The sequence below is a fragment of the Alosa pseudoharengus genome, unplaced genomic scaffold, assembly GCF_046254945.1.
Source record: "Alosa pseudoharengus isolate Yale_2024_CS ecotype anadromous, Long Island Sound unplaced genomic scaffold, YU_APseudo_1.1 YU_APseudo_1.1_scf_11, whole genome shotgun sequence".
Taxonomy (NCBI): Eukaryota; Metazoa; Chordata; class Actinopteri; order Clupeiformes; family Clupeidae; genus Alosa; species Alosa pseudoharengus.
Window position 1 is genome coordinate 18,057,114 of NW_027468576.1, and position 15,585 is coordinate 18,072,698.

The window sequence follows — 15,585 nt, forward strand, 5'->3', positions numbered from 1 at the left end:
CTGGATGAAAACCGGATGAATGTTACACACTGGAATTAACTTATTTTGTCATTAATTTAAGCCATATGCCGACGCCGTTAAGATGGACCCAGAGGTGTTGGCACAGTACAAGAAGAATGCAGACACTTTCAGACAAAGAATAGACGATATTTGTGAGAAGGTTAGCAAAGCTATCTTAATGCTAATTTAACATTGCATGAGATGTGTTATTTAACGTTAGCATTCCTGTAAAAGCAAACATGACCATTAGCTGAACGCTAAAACCATGTTTTCGGCTGTTAGGTTATTCGTTGTTAGCCAACGTAGCCTTGCGTTTCCAACTTCTGTTCTGTAACGTTAACGTAACATATTAGTGTTAACGTTAGATATCAAGGGAACATTTGATGGGGGGCAACATGCCACTAAAAAGAGCTGATTTAGTGCGCTGTCTTGTCTTGTCAGTTAGCTAATTTAATCAAAGTAGTAAGTTAACTAACGCGAATAATTAAAACAGTTCTGTAATTTAACTTAATTAAGTTAACGTCAGCAATCATCATAGCTACATTTACGTGTAACGTTATTTATTTGGCAGACGACTTACAGCAATAGAATAACATGTAAGCTACGGCAATATAATAACATTTAAGCTACAGTGCAGAGGAGACCACCGCTAGTCAGTACATGAGGATAAGAGTGCCTACATTTTAAGAAACGTAGCACTAGTCAAAGTATGGCAGGAGGAGAAGTTGTGGAAGAGGAGGGAAGTGGAGAGAGGGTTACTTTAGCTTCTAATTTCACATGTCTTATTTTTCAATCACAGTATGCTACTGTTGAAGATCCTGGGTTTGACCTATGCTTGGAAACCATGACCTTTAAAACACGAAAAGGTACACATTTCCCATCATCTCCTCCCTGCAAAGAGTGTCGATTGATGCATGTATCCATCCTACCCCCTAGTGGTGAATGCCAATACAGTATTTACACCGACTTCAATTCAGTACTCGAGAGTATGCATGGTTTAGGTGTCATCACTTGTTAGGGCATTTTACCACAGAACTGAGGTATTGACTTTCTCCACAGGCACAATGCCAGCAGAAAGTCTGGAAGCAAATACAAGACTAGACTCCTTACAGGTGAGAAAATGTGACCACCATTGTCATCTCTAAATGCATTTTAACTTGTGAAGGACCTCTTATTCTGAAGCCATATGTTTTTGTGGTTAGTTTTGTGAAACCTTTTCTTCCCCATCTGTATCCTGCAGGATTTTGCAGAAAAAAATGTGAAGACACTGAAAGGTAAACTATGTATTTTACTATATGACTTTGCTCTTATGTTTGTTTATATTGCACATGAATTCCATTCAAGATTATGTTGACATACCTGATATTGATATATTTTCCAGATCTGAACAACACTGAGGACAAACTGGTAAGTATTGCATTTCCAGCTGTGTGTGTGTGGCCCAACCAACAAGCCCCGGGGGAGGGGGGGGGAGGGGGTAATCCAAGTACGTGGGTAAGTAAAGTGACAAACCTGGGTAAGTTAACTCTGAGTAAGTGGTAAACCTTCTACAACAAGACCCCTACGGCATTGTTTTGTTAGGAGAATGAAGCCATACAGGTCGTCTATTTGGAGGTTTACCTTACTCAGGTTTGTCACTAAAGCACATACTTGGAATACCCCAGGTCAACGATCAGGGTCACTGGATCAAGCCCTGGTGCTTACACATCACAATGAATTGTTACCACGGTTACAGTTTTGTTGGCATACTGGCTCAAGATAACCAACTAACACAGAATTAACTGACTTATCTACAGTGTTATTTTTTTGTTGTACAGTGTTGTTGTGGTTAATAATAAGCAAAATCTCAGTTTTTTGTTTTGTTTGTCTGTTCACAGTGTTGTCATTACGAAGTGCCTCTATGGCTACAATTTTGCCATTAGTTTACTTGGCCCATGATCATGTAAACACAGCAGGAATTCTAGTCATGGGCCTTGTAGCCTAGGCCAAAGTTTCTGTGCTCATGCCCCACAGTATAAATGAGGCTAATGAGGTTGTAGGAAATATCCACTTAAAAACGGATTGTAAATGCTCATTGCTCTGTCAACGCAGGTCTTTGACGATGATGAAGATGAAGAAGTACAGGATAATGAGTATGCACTGGAGAGGGGTATGGAGAGCAATCCAGGTACATGTGCTTGCACAAAATCTTTATGTCAGGGCATATGTTGTTATCTCATGTTGTCATCCAGCATTAAACAGTCTGGTTTTAAGCTATTTCTGTCTTTGTGCCTTATTCTCTTTTCTGTCTTTTTTTAAAGGGCAATCTCTTTTCGAAGCGTCCCATGTCTCGTGCAGCCTGCTGTCTCTTCCTGAGGAGCAGGACCCAGAGCTGGAGCGCACCTTCAGCAGCCAGAGCGAAGGGCCCTCGCTGCAGGACCTATATCCCAGCATGCTCAGCCAGATCCGCGGCGCCTGCCAGCGCCAGCAGGTGTCTGAGGTGGCCAACTCCCTGCGGCGCAAGTACCATCGGCAGCGCTGGAAGGCCAAGCGACTTAATCCAGGACAGAGCTTTATTAACAGCTCTGGTGCCAGTGGCTCCATGACCTCCCTTGCTCACAGACCCCTAAATAGAAAGACTCCCAAGGCCAGCACTGAGGCTCCCGCTCACTTCCACCAGCCCCAGGCCAGAGAAGCAGGCAGTGGTGGTCAGAGATCCTCCCCGTGGAAGAGTGTCACCTCACAGGGTGCGGCAGAGCAGAGACCTGTGCTGGTGATGGACTTCTCCACACCACCGTCCTCTGGCCCATCAAGCCCCAGCGATACCTGCCCAGAGCTGGACACAACATACACGGTGAGAACTTCACCCTCATTTCCTCACGCCAGTCATCATTCAGAGCAACAAGTCAGGAAACAAGAGCCCAAAGTCGGGTCGTTCCATCCCAATGTTGTTGGCACCCATGCTTCTCAACCCTTCACTGTCCTGTATGATGCTCGCAACCAAACACAAGTGTGTCCCTCACCAAAGCACAGGAACTATGAGGCTTCTCTGAGTTCCCCTTCCAAAGTGAACTCTGTTCTGAACTCACCTTCCTATCGTCACCACAACAGGCCTGTGCTCATAGAGGATTCCCCTCCACGCCAGCAGGGGGTGCACTCATCTCCTCGGCACTTTCCCTATGCTCAGCATGGCCTTCAGGAGACACACGACTCCTCGCCTCACAGACTTGAGGCTCTGTGGACCTCCCCATCGAGGAGTCACCCCAAGACACACTGTCCCACCAGCCCCCAGCAACCGTCTCCCAAGCCAGAGGTGCCGTCCTCACTGAGCGGCCTTGCTGAAGCCATGCCAAGTCCTCGCTCACGTGTGGGTGGCGCCGACCACAACCCCGGTTGTAGTGTTTCAATGGGAAGCTACAGTCCCCACAAGCGAATGTTTCTGAGCAGGGAGGCTCCTCGTGGTTCTCCTTCGAAGTCCAGTCCTTGGAAACAGTCGACCATCCGTAGTCCTTACTCCACCTCTGCCCCGAAGCCTTCCTCTCTCCCCCGCCACCCAGAGATCTTCACGTCGCCTAGCCACCGCCATCACCAAAACCGAGACCTTCAGGAGAACTTCAAGCCTTCCCCCAGCCACTCTCCAGCTCTCCAGACACGTAGACGGTCCTTCTCTGGTCCACGGGATGCCGAGCATGGTCCAGCTGGGCGACTCTCCTCCTCCTCCATCCAGCACGTCAACCAGCAGTTCCGCCAGCTGTACCACCAGCACGTCTGCCAGGGGAGTTCGAGGTCGCTGTGTCACCATGGCCCCTTGTGCTGCCTGTGTGAACAAAGCGCCGAAGGCCGCAGCCCAAGCTCCAGAGCCAGCCCCGTCACCACCGCCACCACCCCTGCCAGTACCACCCACTCCTGGCTGGCCGCCCTCTCCCTCACCCCAGTTCGGAGACGCCGCTTAAAGTCAGATCGTAACCCCCTCTTGAAGCACCTTCTGAAAGGCCAGCAGGTGTACAATCCGCGGGTGGAACGTCAGCATTGGCAGGAGCAGCAGGAGAGGCGGTACGCAGCAGATGATTGTTACGACGCGGCCTCAGTACTTAGTGAGATGTCTGACGAGAGCCAGTCACCAGGTCTGAACCAGGGTGCCCAGACCAGCAGCGGTGGCAGCCGCCACCACCACGCCGCTGGCTCCTCCGCTTCCTCCTCGTACTCTTTAGCCACACTGGCCGCCCTGGGCCTGGCGCCATCCCACCCCCGCCTGAGTAAACGCCGCAGCCAGTCTGAGCCCAACGAGTCGCCCAGCTTCAAGCGCTTCCGGGAAAGCGCCCAGGCGCTCAGTCCCTCAAAGCCTCGCGGTTACCCTCAGCATCATCAAAGTGCCCAGGTGCATAGTCCATCAAAGCCTCGCGGTTACCCTCAGCATCATCAAAGTACCCAGGTGCATAGTCCATCAAAGCCTCGCGGTTACCCTCAGCATCATCAAAGTACCCAGGTGCATAGTCCATCAAAGCCTCGCGGTTACCCTCAGCATCATCAAAGCGCCCAGGTGCATAGTCCATCAAAGCCTCGCGGTTACCCTCAGCATCATCAAAGCGCCCAGGTGCATAGTCCATCCAAGCGTCATGGTTACCCTCAGCATCATCAAAGCGCCCAGGTGTACAGTCCATCCAAGCGTCATGGTTACCCTCAGCAGCATCACCACCACCACCACCATCATCAGCAGCAGCAGCAGTGGGGAGGAGGTAATGGTGACAGCGATGAGATGATGGCCTCAGCAGAGCGTGCACTCTCAGAGGAGCAGCGCACCCGCAGCAGGGCCCTATTGCTCCAGTGCCCCAGTCCCAGGTTCCTCAGGGCAGCCATGAGACTCGTGAAATCAGGCAGGTCCGGGACTAGGCCCAGCCTGGGGACTCGCCCACATGCTTCATCCTGGGTAAGAGCCCATCGTATTATTCAGTCATTTCCTGTGTATTAGCGGCACCATGTAACTGCAAACATGTATTGACTGCACCCATGTCTTAACCTCATAGCTGAAGAAATTTTGCATATGTATAACCCTCGGTTAATAGGGGGGAAATTGTGGCACTAAATTAAGCAGGCGTTATCATACTAAATGAAACGGATGCAAATGTAATTTACTTTAAAAATGCTGTAATTTTTATTTCAGAGAAGACCGCAGGACCAGATGATGCACGACACTGAAGGTAAATGGAATGTTTTCCACACATATTATCCAAATGTAGTAGGGGGAAGAAACAACATTAAGTGTTATTTTGTCATTTAACAAAAGCGTTTAAATCATATTTCTGTTTGGTTTCAGCAGGAATGTCAGAAGAGGCCTGGAATGAAAGTGGGCTGTCACACAGGTATTTGTCAACCCAACTTTTCATGAACAAAATAAGTAATCACCTTTCCAGTTGCATACTGGGAAATATGTGCTAAATGGTTAAATTATATTGGTTGTAGGACTGTGTAAAGGGCAGTACCGGCATAAGGATTAAGAATGTCATCCCAATTACCTTTTCCAGTTGTTAATGTCAAGTTGATTTATTTGTATTCTATTTGCAACACTACACAATACATGCACACTTACCTTTTCCTCCTTAGAAACATGCTGTCTGTTATCGCTTCAGTATTCACCATGCCTGGAAAGACTATGGCGCAAAGCATGATTGCATTTATTACTGAGGTTGCACATGATTCACAACTCTTCTGATCTCTGTTTAATTGGCAGCCTTCTTGTATCCTCACGTCATCACTTAGCATCAGTTACGGTGAATAAATGCTTTAAAAGCCATTTATAGATAAATCCTGGGGCATGTTCAAATGCAAAAAATGTTGTTACTATTTCTGGTTTGAAGGACATGTTTAGTTACAACGATGTGCAACAGGTTTTTGAAGTTGTTTTCCTTCATGGTGGGGCATAAAAAATTTTTTTCTTGGGTTCCGGTTTCCGACCGACCCTGTCAATTTATGTGCGACCCAAATTTATTTTATGAGCTTGGGGAAGAAATAACACTAAATAGTCTAGGCTACATTAAATAAATCCACAAATAAAAGGCGAACTATAATTACATTAATTACCCCTTGCGTTATGTATAGGGATGGGCGTATTCTCTCTGTTACAAAGTAGCCTATGCACAGCTGTTCACGAAGACGATTGTTTTCGTCACTTACCAAGGCACTCGCAATTTTGTCCAAACACCGCAACTTTTTCGCAAATTTGACCAATCATCGTAGTTTCACTGTGAAATGTCACCTACCGCAACAGTCCCTCGCGCAGAATATTGAGCCAGATGGCACACTTACTTCTGCACCTTCTGCATATGACGCCAAAGACTGCCCTAAGTGTTCGTTCCTCTGCAGTTTTGATGACAATAAATAGAAGGCTAACGTTAACGATCTGCTTACTTGCATCTCTCAACCTGGTGTTGCTAACCTACCTAGGCTATGAAAGTAAGTTAATTAAGGCCTACTTGGTTTACTGACATTTGAGTAGGCTATGCAACCCATTGGCAAACGTTTACCTGGATATGTCCTTTTAGCTTATGTCATGTTTATGTCAAGCTTATGTTTGCTAGCTTGTGGGCTTAGTTTGAGTAGTGCTACCAAAATCATAGAAATTAATAAAATTGCAAGACATTTACCTCTTCTATGATCCAAGAATAATTTCATTCGAGTTGTTTTTTTTTACATTTATTTTAACTAATGACATGGAAGACATTCCCAATTGCATCCACAAATGCACTATGCAAAAGTGATTTACACTCGTAGCCGAACACAGTGAGATGCAAGCCTTCCAATCCACTCAGAAATGTAATTAGGCTACTCGCACGTCCTTAAAGGGGCAGGCAGTCAATTAGACGTACACCACCAATGTAATGACATTAAACAGAAGTGTAGTCAAATAGTTTAAATCAATATGAAATTACTAGATACTTACTTGGATATTAGTAATTATGCAGGCCACAGACTATGAATTATTAAAAAGATATTAACTTAATATGAATTACAAAATATATGAATGTATTGAAACATATGACATGATACCATCTCTTTAGGTGACTGTCTTTTTTGGACAGTTCTACTATACTGCTTTGTGAATTACCTCAGTCAAAGCATTTTCACAAATAAAGTAGGCCTACTTTGATTTTCTGTAATCCTTACTGTTTACCTTTGATTATCCTATTTAATAAGCATCAAGATTATCAGTGTGATTTTGGTCTTACTAACCTTAATTGCCCTAAATTTAAACTATTTTTGCAATTTTCACTTCCTCCCGCAATTTCTCCACAAGAAACAGCTAAAATCACCGCAACTTCCATCCAGGCATTTTAGGTCGCAACAGTCTCAAAAAACCTCGCGAAATCCTGGAGGGATTGATTTTCTACCTATCCCTTACTGCCACTGGGAAAAAAAAAAAAAAAAAAAAAAAAAAAAATTCCCTACCGACCCATGGCCTCAACTGACAACCAACAGGAACCAAACCTTTTTTTTTTTATGCCTGGGTGTGCCAGAGGTGCAGTCCTATCAGCATCGACATGTTTACAAAACATGCTGTATTAAAAATGCTGTATTAAAAATGCAGTGAGCACAGCATGTCTACCTAGACATTTACAGATGAAATATAAGAATGAAAAGAAAATGTAACCTATTCTTGCATCATTTTCATCAGGCTCTGAATAAATGTAAGAGACCGGCCTTCTCCAAGCGCTTACGCAAACTGTTTGTGTTGAATCATAGGCTTTGCAAGGTTTTTTCCTTCTTGAACTCAGCCTCAGAACTCCGATTTTTACTTCTCTCCCTTTCTACAGCGTGTCACGAAGAAGACTCCTCTACGGCATACCCCGTTGCTGAGGATGACTCGCTTAACACATGGGTTTTCGACAGGACTACCTCTGTATATAATCTGTCTAAGCCATACAAGCTGATGGCTCTGACTCCTAAATTGTAAATAGTTATAAAGTCATAAAAAGACTGATTATACTGTATAACTTGTTTGTTGTCTGTTAGGTAATCTTAGTCTGTTTGTCTAAATTATCTAACATTTTAAAAACATGTATTTACAATAAAAACACCTTGATATACCTTTTAGGATAAATAAAAATGCAAATGTCATCTTGAACACTTTTAAACAATTGTTAACCTATGTAAATATTTCATGTTGAAAATGGACCTTTTATTATTTTTTTTCTTCTGAAAACATGTGACATAAGTGTTGAATTTAACATTGTAAATCACTTGCTGAATGTTGACTTAACAGGGAATATACACAAGAAAAATAAACATACAAAAAGCATAGTACAAAATCCAGTGTGCGTTGCTTTTAAGACAACACAATTTAAACATCTACACACAAAAAAACAAGTGAATCCCCATTTGACAGCTTGGGATTTTAGTGTGCGTTGAAAGAAACAGCTTGTCCCTGTTACTAGATAACATGTATTAGCAACATTACCAAAGCCATTGCTGAAATATTATTGGTGTATAAAGACCTAACTGAACATTAATTTTCAAGGTCAAAAGTTAATTGGCAGTCCACAATTAGCACTAAATCTAGAAATGGACCTATGGCAAGATTTTATTTGGAGAATTATCGTGACCAAGGTTGAGGCTAGCCACGTTTCTACTACCCTGTTGAAAATACTCTTCAGTGGCATGAATTGGAGGTCAATAAGTATGTTCCAGCTGTTCTTTGACCCTCAGGATGGGTTTCCTGTACATGAGACAAAGCTTAATCCATGTACCGGAAACTGTCCGTCAGGTTGGTGGTAGTGACTACATTTTACAGTGGATCTCAGATCACCATTCCAGCTCCACTGGGTATTTCCCGGTCAGGCAAGCGGTGCAGTGACCCACCCTCCGTCCGGACTTAGTGTTAGAGTTGGTAATTCTCTCGTCCTTGTCCTGGTGGAAGGAGATGCCGGACTGCACCGCTGACACCAGGCCCTCCACAGACAGGTACTGCACGCTGGTGGCACCTGGGAAACCATGGGAGAACCCATCTAATGCATCAGTCATTGCAACCAGCACAATCAGTATGTTTTGTAATTACTACTAATCATTTAAAAATATAGACAGTGCAACAAATATGTATAAACAAAATCTAAACAAGCCTGATTCAGCCAAGCACATTTTTAAACTTTTTGTTTCTTGGAGGGTTAAGAATTCTTTATTTGTATTAACAAAATCAAAATAACATCTAATTTTTTGAAAAGGATACAAATAACAAGGCACCACAAGATCTGTAACTATTTTATATGGGTGCAAAATAAAACATTCTCAACAATGCTTTCATCTCTGTAGAAATGTCAAGACAGTCATAGACATTATGCTCACCAATGTATCCTGCAATGTCCTCAAACTCTGGCCTGTTAGCGATGAGCTCTTCTTTGGTAGGAATATTGATGCCCATGTAGCAGGGGAATCTGATAGGCGGGGATGCTACACGAATGTGGACCTGTGCCATAGAAAAATTAGCAAGTCAGTAATATAATTAATGTGCAATTATACAACAGTTAGGTCCGGTCGAGCTATTTATTCATTTTTGATTGGAAGAGAGGCTAAACAACTAAAATATTTGCAGAGATCGCAGAATACAATGTGTCGCCAAAGTGTTAAACCTGGATAGGATTGCTGAACAATGCTCGAGTCTACATGGAATGCATCTGAATAGATTTAACAGGACAGCTATCTCAAACTTCTCTCAAGCTCAGTCTATTCAGTGTTCACACCTTTTACCACTTTCTTCAAACCCTTCTTCTCTTGTTTGGAACATTACACATGCACTTTTTAAATCCACCTGTCATAAAGACCTAGAGGCCTTTGGTTATTTAAGGAGACCATTTTTTTTTATCATTTTAACTAAAAATACCAGATGTGTTTTCACCTCTTTCGCCCCTGCTTCCTTCAACAGTTTAATGATTGGGGAGATGGTGTTGCCTCTGACGATGGAGTCATCAATAAGCACCACCCGCTTGCCAGCAAAGTTGTCACTTAGCACCCCGAACTTCTTGGCCACACCCAGCTGACGCAGACGCGTGTTTGGCTGGATGAATGTCCGCCCCACGTAGCGGTTCTTGCACAGGACCTCAACGTACGGCAGGCCAGCCTGCAGCACGGACAAGACAGGTTTCACACATCACCACCACAATGCCAATGCTTGTACCCGGGCTTAAAGCAAGGAACATGTCTGTGCGTGAAATTTATAGGGCATAATATTATTATTATTTTTATATTTTTGGGGCCTTTGCATTTATTTTGATAGGATAGTGAGAGACTGAGAGGAAATGATGAGTGGGAGAGAGAGAGATGGGGTGGGATCGGGAAATGACCCCGGTCGGACTTGAACCCAGGTCCACGTGGGCACCCTGGACCCAAATATGGTACGGGTGCTGTAGCCAGTTGCTCCACAATGCCTCCCGAATTTTAAAATCTTAAACGGCCTGGCCCTGTTATACACCAGAACAGTAGCATAATATAGCATCAAGGAGTGGTCCAGAAGGTCCCGGACTCACCTGTTGGGCGTAGCCTAGCGCAGCAGGTGTAGCAGACTCGGGTACTGTGCTGACCACATCACAGTCAGTGGGAGCCTCAATGGCAAGCTGCCTTCCACAGCGCTGTCTGACTGTGTACACCATCTGACCTGTAGCACCAGCAAACACAAAAGACCGCTGCTTAAAAAGCCAAGGTCTACAAATGTTATGTCTTTCTAATTTACTGTATGGATTTACCCATTTGTTAATTATATACGCTAAACTAGAGGGGGGCATGGTCACACACATGCACCCCTGTTAAAAAGGAATATGCGGTGTGGGATTCACCTTCGAATATGGAGTCTGGCCTGGCGAAGTACACATACTCAAAAATGCAGAAGGCCGGCGGGTCTCCCTCAGGCCGCGGGACCACACTCAGGGTTTTGATGCCTTGTTTGCTGATCTGCACAATCTCCCCCGGCTGGACCTCACGGTAATACCTGCCCATAAGGAGGTTAGAGGTCATTTAGCCCTGTGTACGCTCACCTGAAAGGGGGTTGCTGTGGAAAGTAAGTGTTTGCTATGACTATACTAATAAGCTCTTACTTGGCACCGATAGACTGGAAGCTGCAGGACTCCGAGGAAACCACCCATCCCTCAGTGTCTCCTTCTCCTCCACCTAATCACAGAGTAAAACACAAGGATGTTCACATCAGAACTACTCTCTGGTCTCTACTCACTCTTAGATACTCATAACCAACATTTTGTATAATAAAACTAGAAGAAAAAAATTACACATTTAGTATTACAAAAAGAATATGAAGTCTATGTGCACTTGTTCACATTTCTATTGATATGACAGAATCTGGCTTATTTGGCCAAGTGAGTTTGCACATAGAAGGAATTTTGTGCTTGACTACCTGAGCTGTGCAGTTTAGAGACTGGGACGAGGCGCCCCAGACTGAGGGGTCTGTTTCCGTAAGGGTCCCTAATGGCGTACACGACATCTTTGTGCATCACCAGGAGTGAATAGGACGTGGGTGTCTCACTCATCAGGTTCTTTATACTTCAAAAATAAACACACAGACATGAATAATATATCAATAGTATACATCCATGTTTTTTTTTTTTTTTTTTTAAATACACAAACACTAGTGGCTTCGATGTAGAACTGACCGAGCCACCCAATCAGGGACGTCGAGCTCTTCCATGGGTGGAGTCAGCGCTAGTAGCTGAGTGATGAGCTCACTATCTGAACTGGTGGATAGACCAACACCATGGCGCATTACCTGAAACACACACATATACAAACAAAGGAATCAGCATCCATAAGCATACATTAAATATACAAGCTGATATCTATGTACAAGTCCACAGATGTACACACATTTTAATTAAAGTTGTAAGAATTACTATTCTGCCAAACAATGACTTATTTTAAAATGGTTCTCGCTTTAAATATTGTCTGTAGTTCCTTTTTATTCTCTGCTGCCAGGGTCGTCTCCTCGACAAAGAAGGTAAACGACGGCTATCAACTATAAGAATGGGTCAGGAGGAGGTCCAGACAAATTTATAATATTCCTATAAAACCTTCGTTAGTAACAGTCAATACGTTTGCCTGCATCAAATCGCGCATTTGCATTCAGTGTGCTACCATCGGCTTAACGTGAGTTCTAAGCGTCTTTGTATGCTTATATCTGATTTCACTCGACTGTGAATGCATGTATATATGTTGTAAGACATGTAAAATAAATGAATGACACTGGCACTACGCACAAATTAATGTAGCCTAAACTTACACCGCACTTTCCTAATAACTTAAGTTCTCTCGCGTCACTGACAGTAGCACCTTTTTGCGCAGGGCAGCAGCGTTGACCAGCTCTCCGTTGTGTGCCACACCAATCTTGCCATGCAGGGTGTCGACCACGAAGGGCTGGCAGTTCTGCAGTTCGGAGTCGCCCGTGGTGGAGTAGCGTGTGTGTCCGATGCCCAGGTTTGCATTGCGGTGCTTCAGGAGATCCTCAGCTTTGAAGGCCGCGCTTACTAATCCCATGCCCTGGGAGAGACGAGATTCAGATAAACAAGCAAGTCAATAACAACAGATAAACAATAAACAAACTAGTTGAAAACATTGAGGCATTAAGAATTTAATGTACCCGTTTTAATCCAGCAGTGGATTTGTGTATGTGACAGAACACAAATCAAAGACTGATCAAAAATTGTAACTTAAACATACCAAGGGAACATTTTATAGATTCTGAAAATTAAAAATCTGGTCCATGAATCTGATTATGTCAGTTCATATCTTGAGCAAATATTTCTTAACACATATTTCTATGCTTTCTGCGCCGACTCCCTTTCCATCCCCTCATGTGGTTATACTCACATTAGACATTAAAAGCAAAGCGACAAATATTTATTTCCAGGGCACACTGCATAGAAAGTGGTGCGGTGTGCTCCAGCCCAGAACACAGAACAGCAAAGTGCACATCTGTGATGGATGATGGGAGTGATGCATGTGTTTGCCTGCCCTTCCCATGGCCATATACAAAATTAATTTGAAGATTATACCAAAACTAGTTGCCTGATAAAAGTCATATCTCAAAAAGTGCAAAAAAAGCATCACTATGCCAAAGTTGCATAGTGTCGCTTTGAAAGACAAAGGAATAATAGATATAGTAATACAAATCATACTGGCAACAGAACAGACATAGGAATGTAAAATATCCATGCATGTCTATACAGTCAGCAGTCAGATTCAGAAGAGAACTGAGAAAGATTTTTCATCTGCTTCTCTTATAAAAACAGGTAAGGATTAAAGGAATGTGTGTGTGTGTGTGTGTGTGTGTGTGTGTGTGTGTGTGTGGTGTGTCTGTATGTAAAGGTGAAAATGAAGAGTGCATATAATACATGGTGTTCCATAAACATTTCACTTTGCATTAATATACTAATAATATGTTACCACCAACAACAGTACCTTCAAGGATGTGTATATGGGGGGACAGCCTCCATTGCTTGTGACAATCCCAGCACATTCTTGTCCCCTTCAAAACAACAAAATAAAAACAAAAAATATGTTTTTAGTCCTAAAATTATTTAATGTATTTCCAAATGCTTGCAATCCATGTTTGCTATATGGTCACTACAGACTACTTCAGAGAGCGTCACACTATTAAGCAGACAATTGAACATATTTGTCATTTCATTTGATTAACATGCTCACACATGCAAAAGTCAGTTAATGAGTAAAGACGCTCACAAAATACAACTGTGAATGATTCACACTAATGGCATATGCCTTCAGGCAGATGAAACCGGTTTGCGAGGGAAGCATGGCTGCAGAAGAAGAGTACTGGGGAAACAAGAGAGCAATGGAGCGAGAGAAGGGGAGCGGGCGAGGAAGGGAGAGAGAGAGAGAGAGAGAGAGAGAGACACACACACACACACACACGCACGCAGAGCAGGTTGAGTGTGCTGTCGGCACTCTGCTCCCAGCCTGGATCCTCTGAGCCTCTTTCACTCTCCTTATTTGGAAAAATCCTGTGCGGTGCTCGCAGCTCATTGGCCAAGCTGCTTCTCGCATTAGTGCCAGCACCTCCCCCGCACCACTCAGCTTAAGCCAGTAATCAGGCTTGCTCCGCGCACGTCGCTCTTCCTGACTGGCTAAACTGCCTGGTTGCCTTGGGAACCGAGCTGGCGGGGGAGGGGTGGAAGGGGGAAGTGAGAAAAGAGAAAGAGAGGGGGAGGGTGATTGAGAAGGGGAGGGGGAAAAAAACCAAACGAGAGAGAGAGCCGCTTTCTAGGGCAGCTCAAAAACAAACATGGAGGCAGAAGCAGAGAAACAAAGGAGAGCAGGAGCAGAGGACCAGGAGAAGGAGAAGAGGAGAACAGGAGGACCATGGAGGGAGGAGGAGGTGAAGGCTCTGCTCTCTGTGTGGCCTGACAGGGGGGCAGCAGTGCGGAGCGCAGGCGAGGGCCACAACAACAACAGCAGGGCCGACTGGGAAAGGCTCTCAAGCCGGCTGCGGGATCTGGGCGTCCAGCGGAGCTGGATCGAGTGTCAGGCACAGTGTAAGGCCCTGGGGGTCCAGGCCCGCCGGACCCAGCAGACAGCGTCAGGGCAAGTAGCCGTTTTCAGCTCTGTGGCCACAGGGGAACCACGACTGACCAGAGGTCTATACAACATGGTGGAGGAAAGCAGCTTGGCCAATCAGAGAGGCCCTTCCACTGTGGTCACTCTGCAGGAAGGTAACACAGGAGTGGTGGAAGCAACAGTGATTCCACTGTGTAATCATCTAATTACACAGTGTAACATCACTCTTGTTTAAATCAATGCTTTTAGAAAGAAAAGAAAAAAAACACATTTTTCTGACAAATATTCATAATTTTCATTATGAATATATTGATCATTATTCATTAGTATACATATTGTGTGATAGTTAATTAACCCAGAGTTACCTAACTGAACTGTCTAACATGACAGTATTATAATAAAATTGATAATTATTTTTGATAAATTATTTAATTATTATTTTTTTTTTATAAAAAAATATATTCTAATCTTATTTCATTAATAATTTTACAATATAACTCATAGAGAATTTATATGATATCAAATTTAGCTGCCTCTTTAACAGTCTCTTTTCTTGTCTTTATCAGACAGCTTGAGCACCCCCCACGTGTTGTACACGGGCTCCGAGGGTGGGCGCCACTGGTCGGACGAGGAGGTGCGGGCGCTGCTCTTGGTCTGGGCCGACCGGCACGTGCAGCAGCAGCTCCAGCGCACGCTGCGCAACAAGTCCATCTTCCAGGAGATGGCGCGGAGGCTGCAGCAGCAGTATGGTGTCGTTCGCGACTGGAAACAGTGCCGGACCAAGTACAAGAACCTCAAGTACGAGTACAAGATCGCCAAGACCACGCAGGCCGCCGGGATGGCAGCGGCCACCAGCGGCCAGGTTAGGGCCATGAAGTTCTTCAGCGAGGTGGAGTCCATACTGCGGGGCAAGGAGCTGGACGTGGGGGAGGAGGAGGATCGTGAGGAAGAGGAAGAGGAGGAGGATCGGATCGGGAACCTGAACACCCAAATGAGGGTGCCTGGTGGAGATCAGGTCATCAAAATTGATGATGGTAAGATAAA

The 15,585-nt window shown here is 44.4% G+C and overlaps 3 protein-coding genes across 4 annotated transcripts in view; 2 read left to right on the forward strand and 1 right to left on the reverse strand.

Moving 5' to 3' along the window:
• Positions 1 to 8,246, forward strand: LOC143116867 (uncharacterized). 2 transcript variants are annotated; one of them, XM_076278216.1, is made up of 10 exons: positions 1 to 160; positions 800 to 866; positions 1,060 to 1,112; positions 1,241 to 1,274; positions 1,382 to 1,407; positions 2,092 to 2,167; positions 2,301 to 4,906; positions 5,141 to 5,177; positions 5,294 to 5,339; positions 7,788 to 8,246. In XM_076278216.1, the coding sequence occupies exons 1-10, from the start codon at positions 83 to 85 to the stop codon at positions 7,828 to 7,830; spliced, it is 3,066 nt and encodes a 1,021-aa protein (XP_076134331.1). In that variant the 5' UTR covers positions 1 to 82; the 3' UTR covers positions 7,831 to 8,246. The 2 variants fall into 2 exon arrangements, with proteins under 2 accessions (XP_076134331.1, XP_076134332.1); XM_076278217.1 differs by having other exon boundaries at positions 5,297 to 5,339.
• ppat (phosphoribosyl pyrophosphate amidotransferase) overlaps positions 8,141 to 15,585 on the reverse strand; it is a 12,539-nt gene continuing 5,094 nt past the window's right edge. The window contains exons 2-11 of the mRNA XM_076278222.1: positions 13,426 to 13,492; positions 12,298 to 12,504; positions 11,625 to 11,737; positions 11,369 to 11,514; positions 11,055 to 11,127; positions 10,797 to 10,948; positions 10,491 to 10,618; positions 9,863 to 10,084; positions 9,313 to 9,433; positions 8,141 to 8,954 (exon numbers count right to left, since the gene is read on the reverse strand). Coding sequence (XP_076134337.1) covers positions 8,776 to 8,954; positions 9,313 to 9,433; positions 9,863 to 10,084; positions 10,491 to 10,618; positions 10,797 to 10,948; positions 11,055 to 11,127; positions 11,369 to 11,514; positions 11,625 to 11,737; positions 12,298 to 12,504; positions 13,426 to 13,492 — 1,408 coding nt within the window. The 3' untranslated portion in view covers positions 8,141 to 8,775. The remainder of the gene's footprint in view (positions 8,955 to 9,312; positions 9,434 to 9,862; positions 10,085 to 10,490; positions 10,619 to 10,796; positions 10,949 to 11,054; positions 11,128 to 11,368; positions 11,515 to 11,624; positions 11,738 to 12,297; positions 12,505 to 13,425; positions 13,493 to 15,585) is intronic.
• paics (phosphoribosylaminoimidazole carboxylase, phosphoribosylaminoimidazole succinocarboxamide synthetase) overlaps positions 14,359 to 15,585 on the forward strand; it is a 15,048-nt gene continuing 13,821 nt past the window's right edge. Inside the window, exons 1-2 of the mRNA XM_076278219.1 lie at positions 14,359 to 14,696; positions 15,108 to 15,575. Coding sequence (XP_076134334.1) covers positions 14,633 to 14,696; positions 15,108 to 15,575 — 532 coding nt within the window. The 5' untranslated portion in view covers positions 14,359 to 14,632. The remainder of the gene's footprint in view (positions 14,697 to 15,107; positions 15,576 to 15,585) is intronic.

Coding starts and splice junctions, on each gene's coding strand:
- LOC143116867 (XM_076278216.1), top strand. CDS start 83: ATGGACCCAGAGGTGTTGGCACAGTACAAGAAGAATGCAGACACTTTC. Junction 867..1,059: donor GACCTTTAAAACACGAAAAG/GTACACATTTCC, acceptor CTTTCTCCACAG/GCACAATGCCAGCAGAAAGT. Junction 1,408..2,091: donor ACAACACTGAGGACAAACTG/GTAAGTATTGCA, acceptor CTGTCAACGCAG/GTCTTTGACGATGATGAAGA.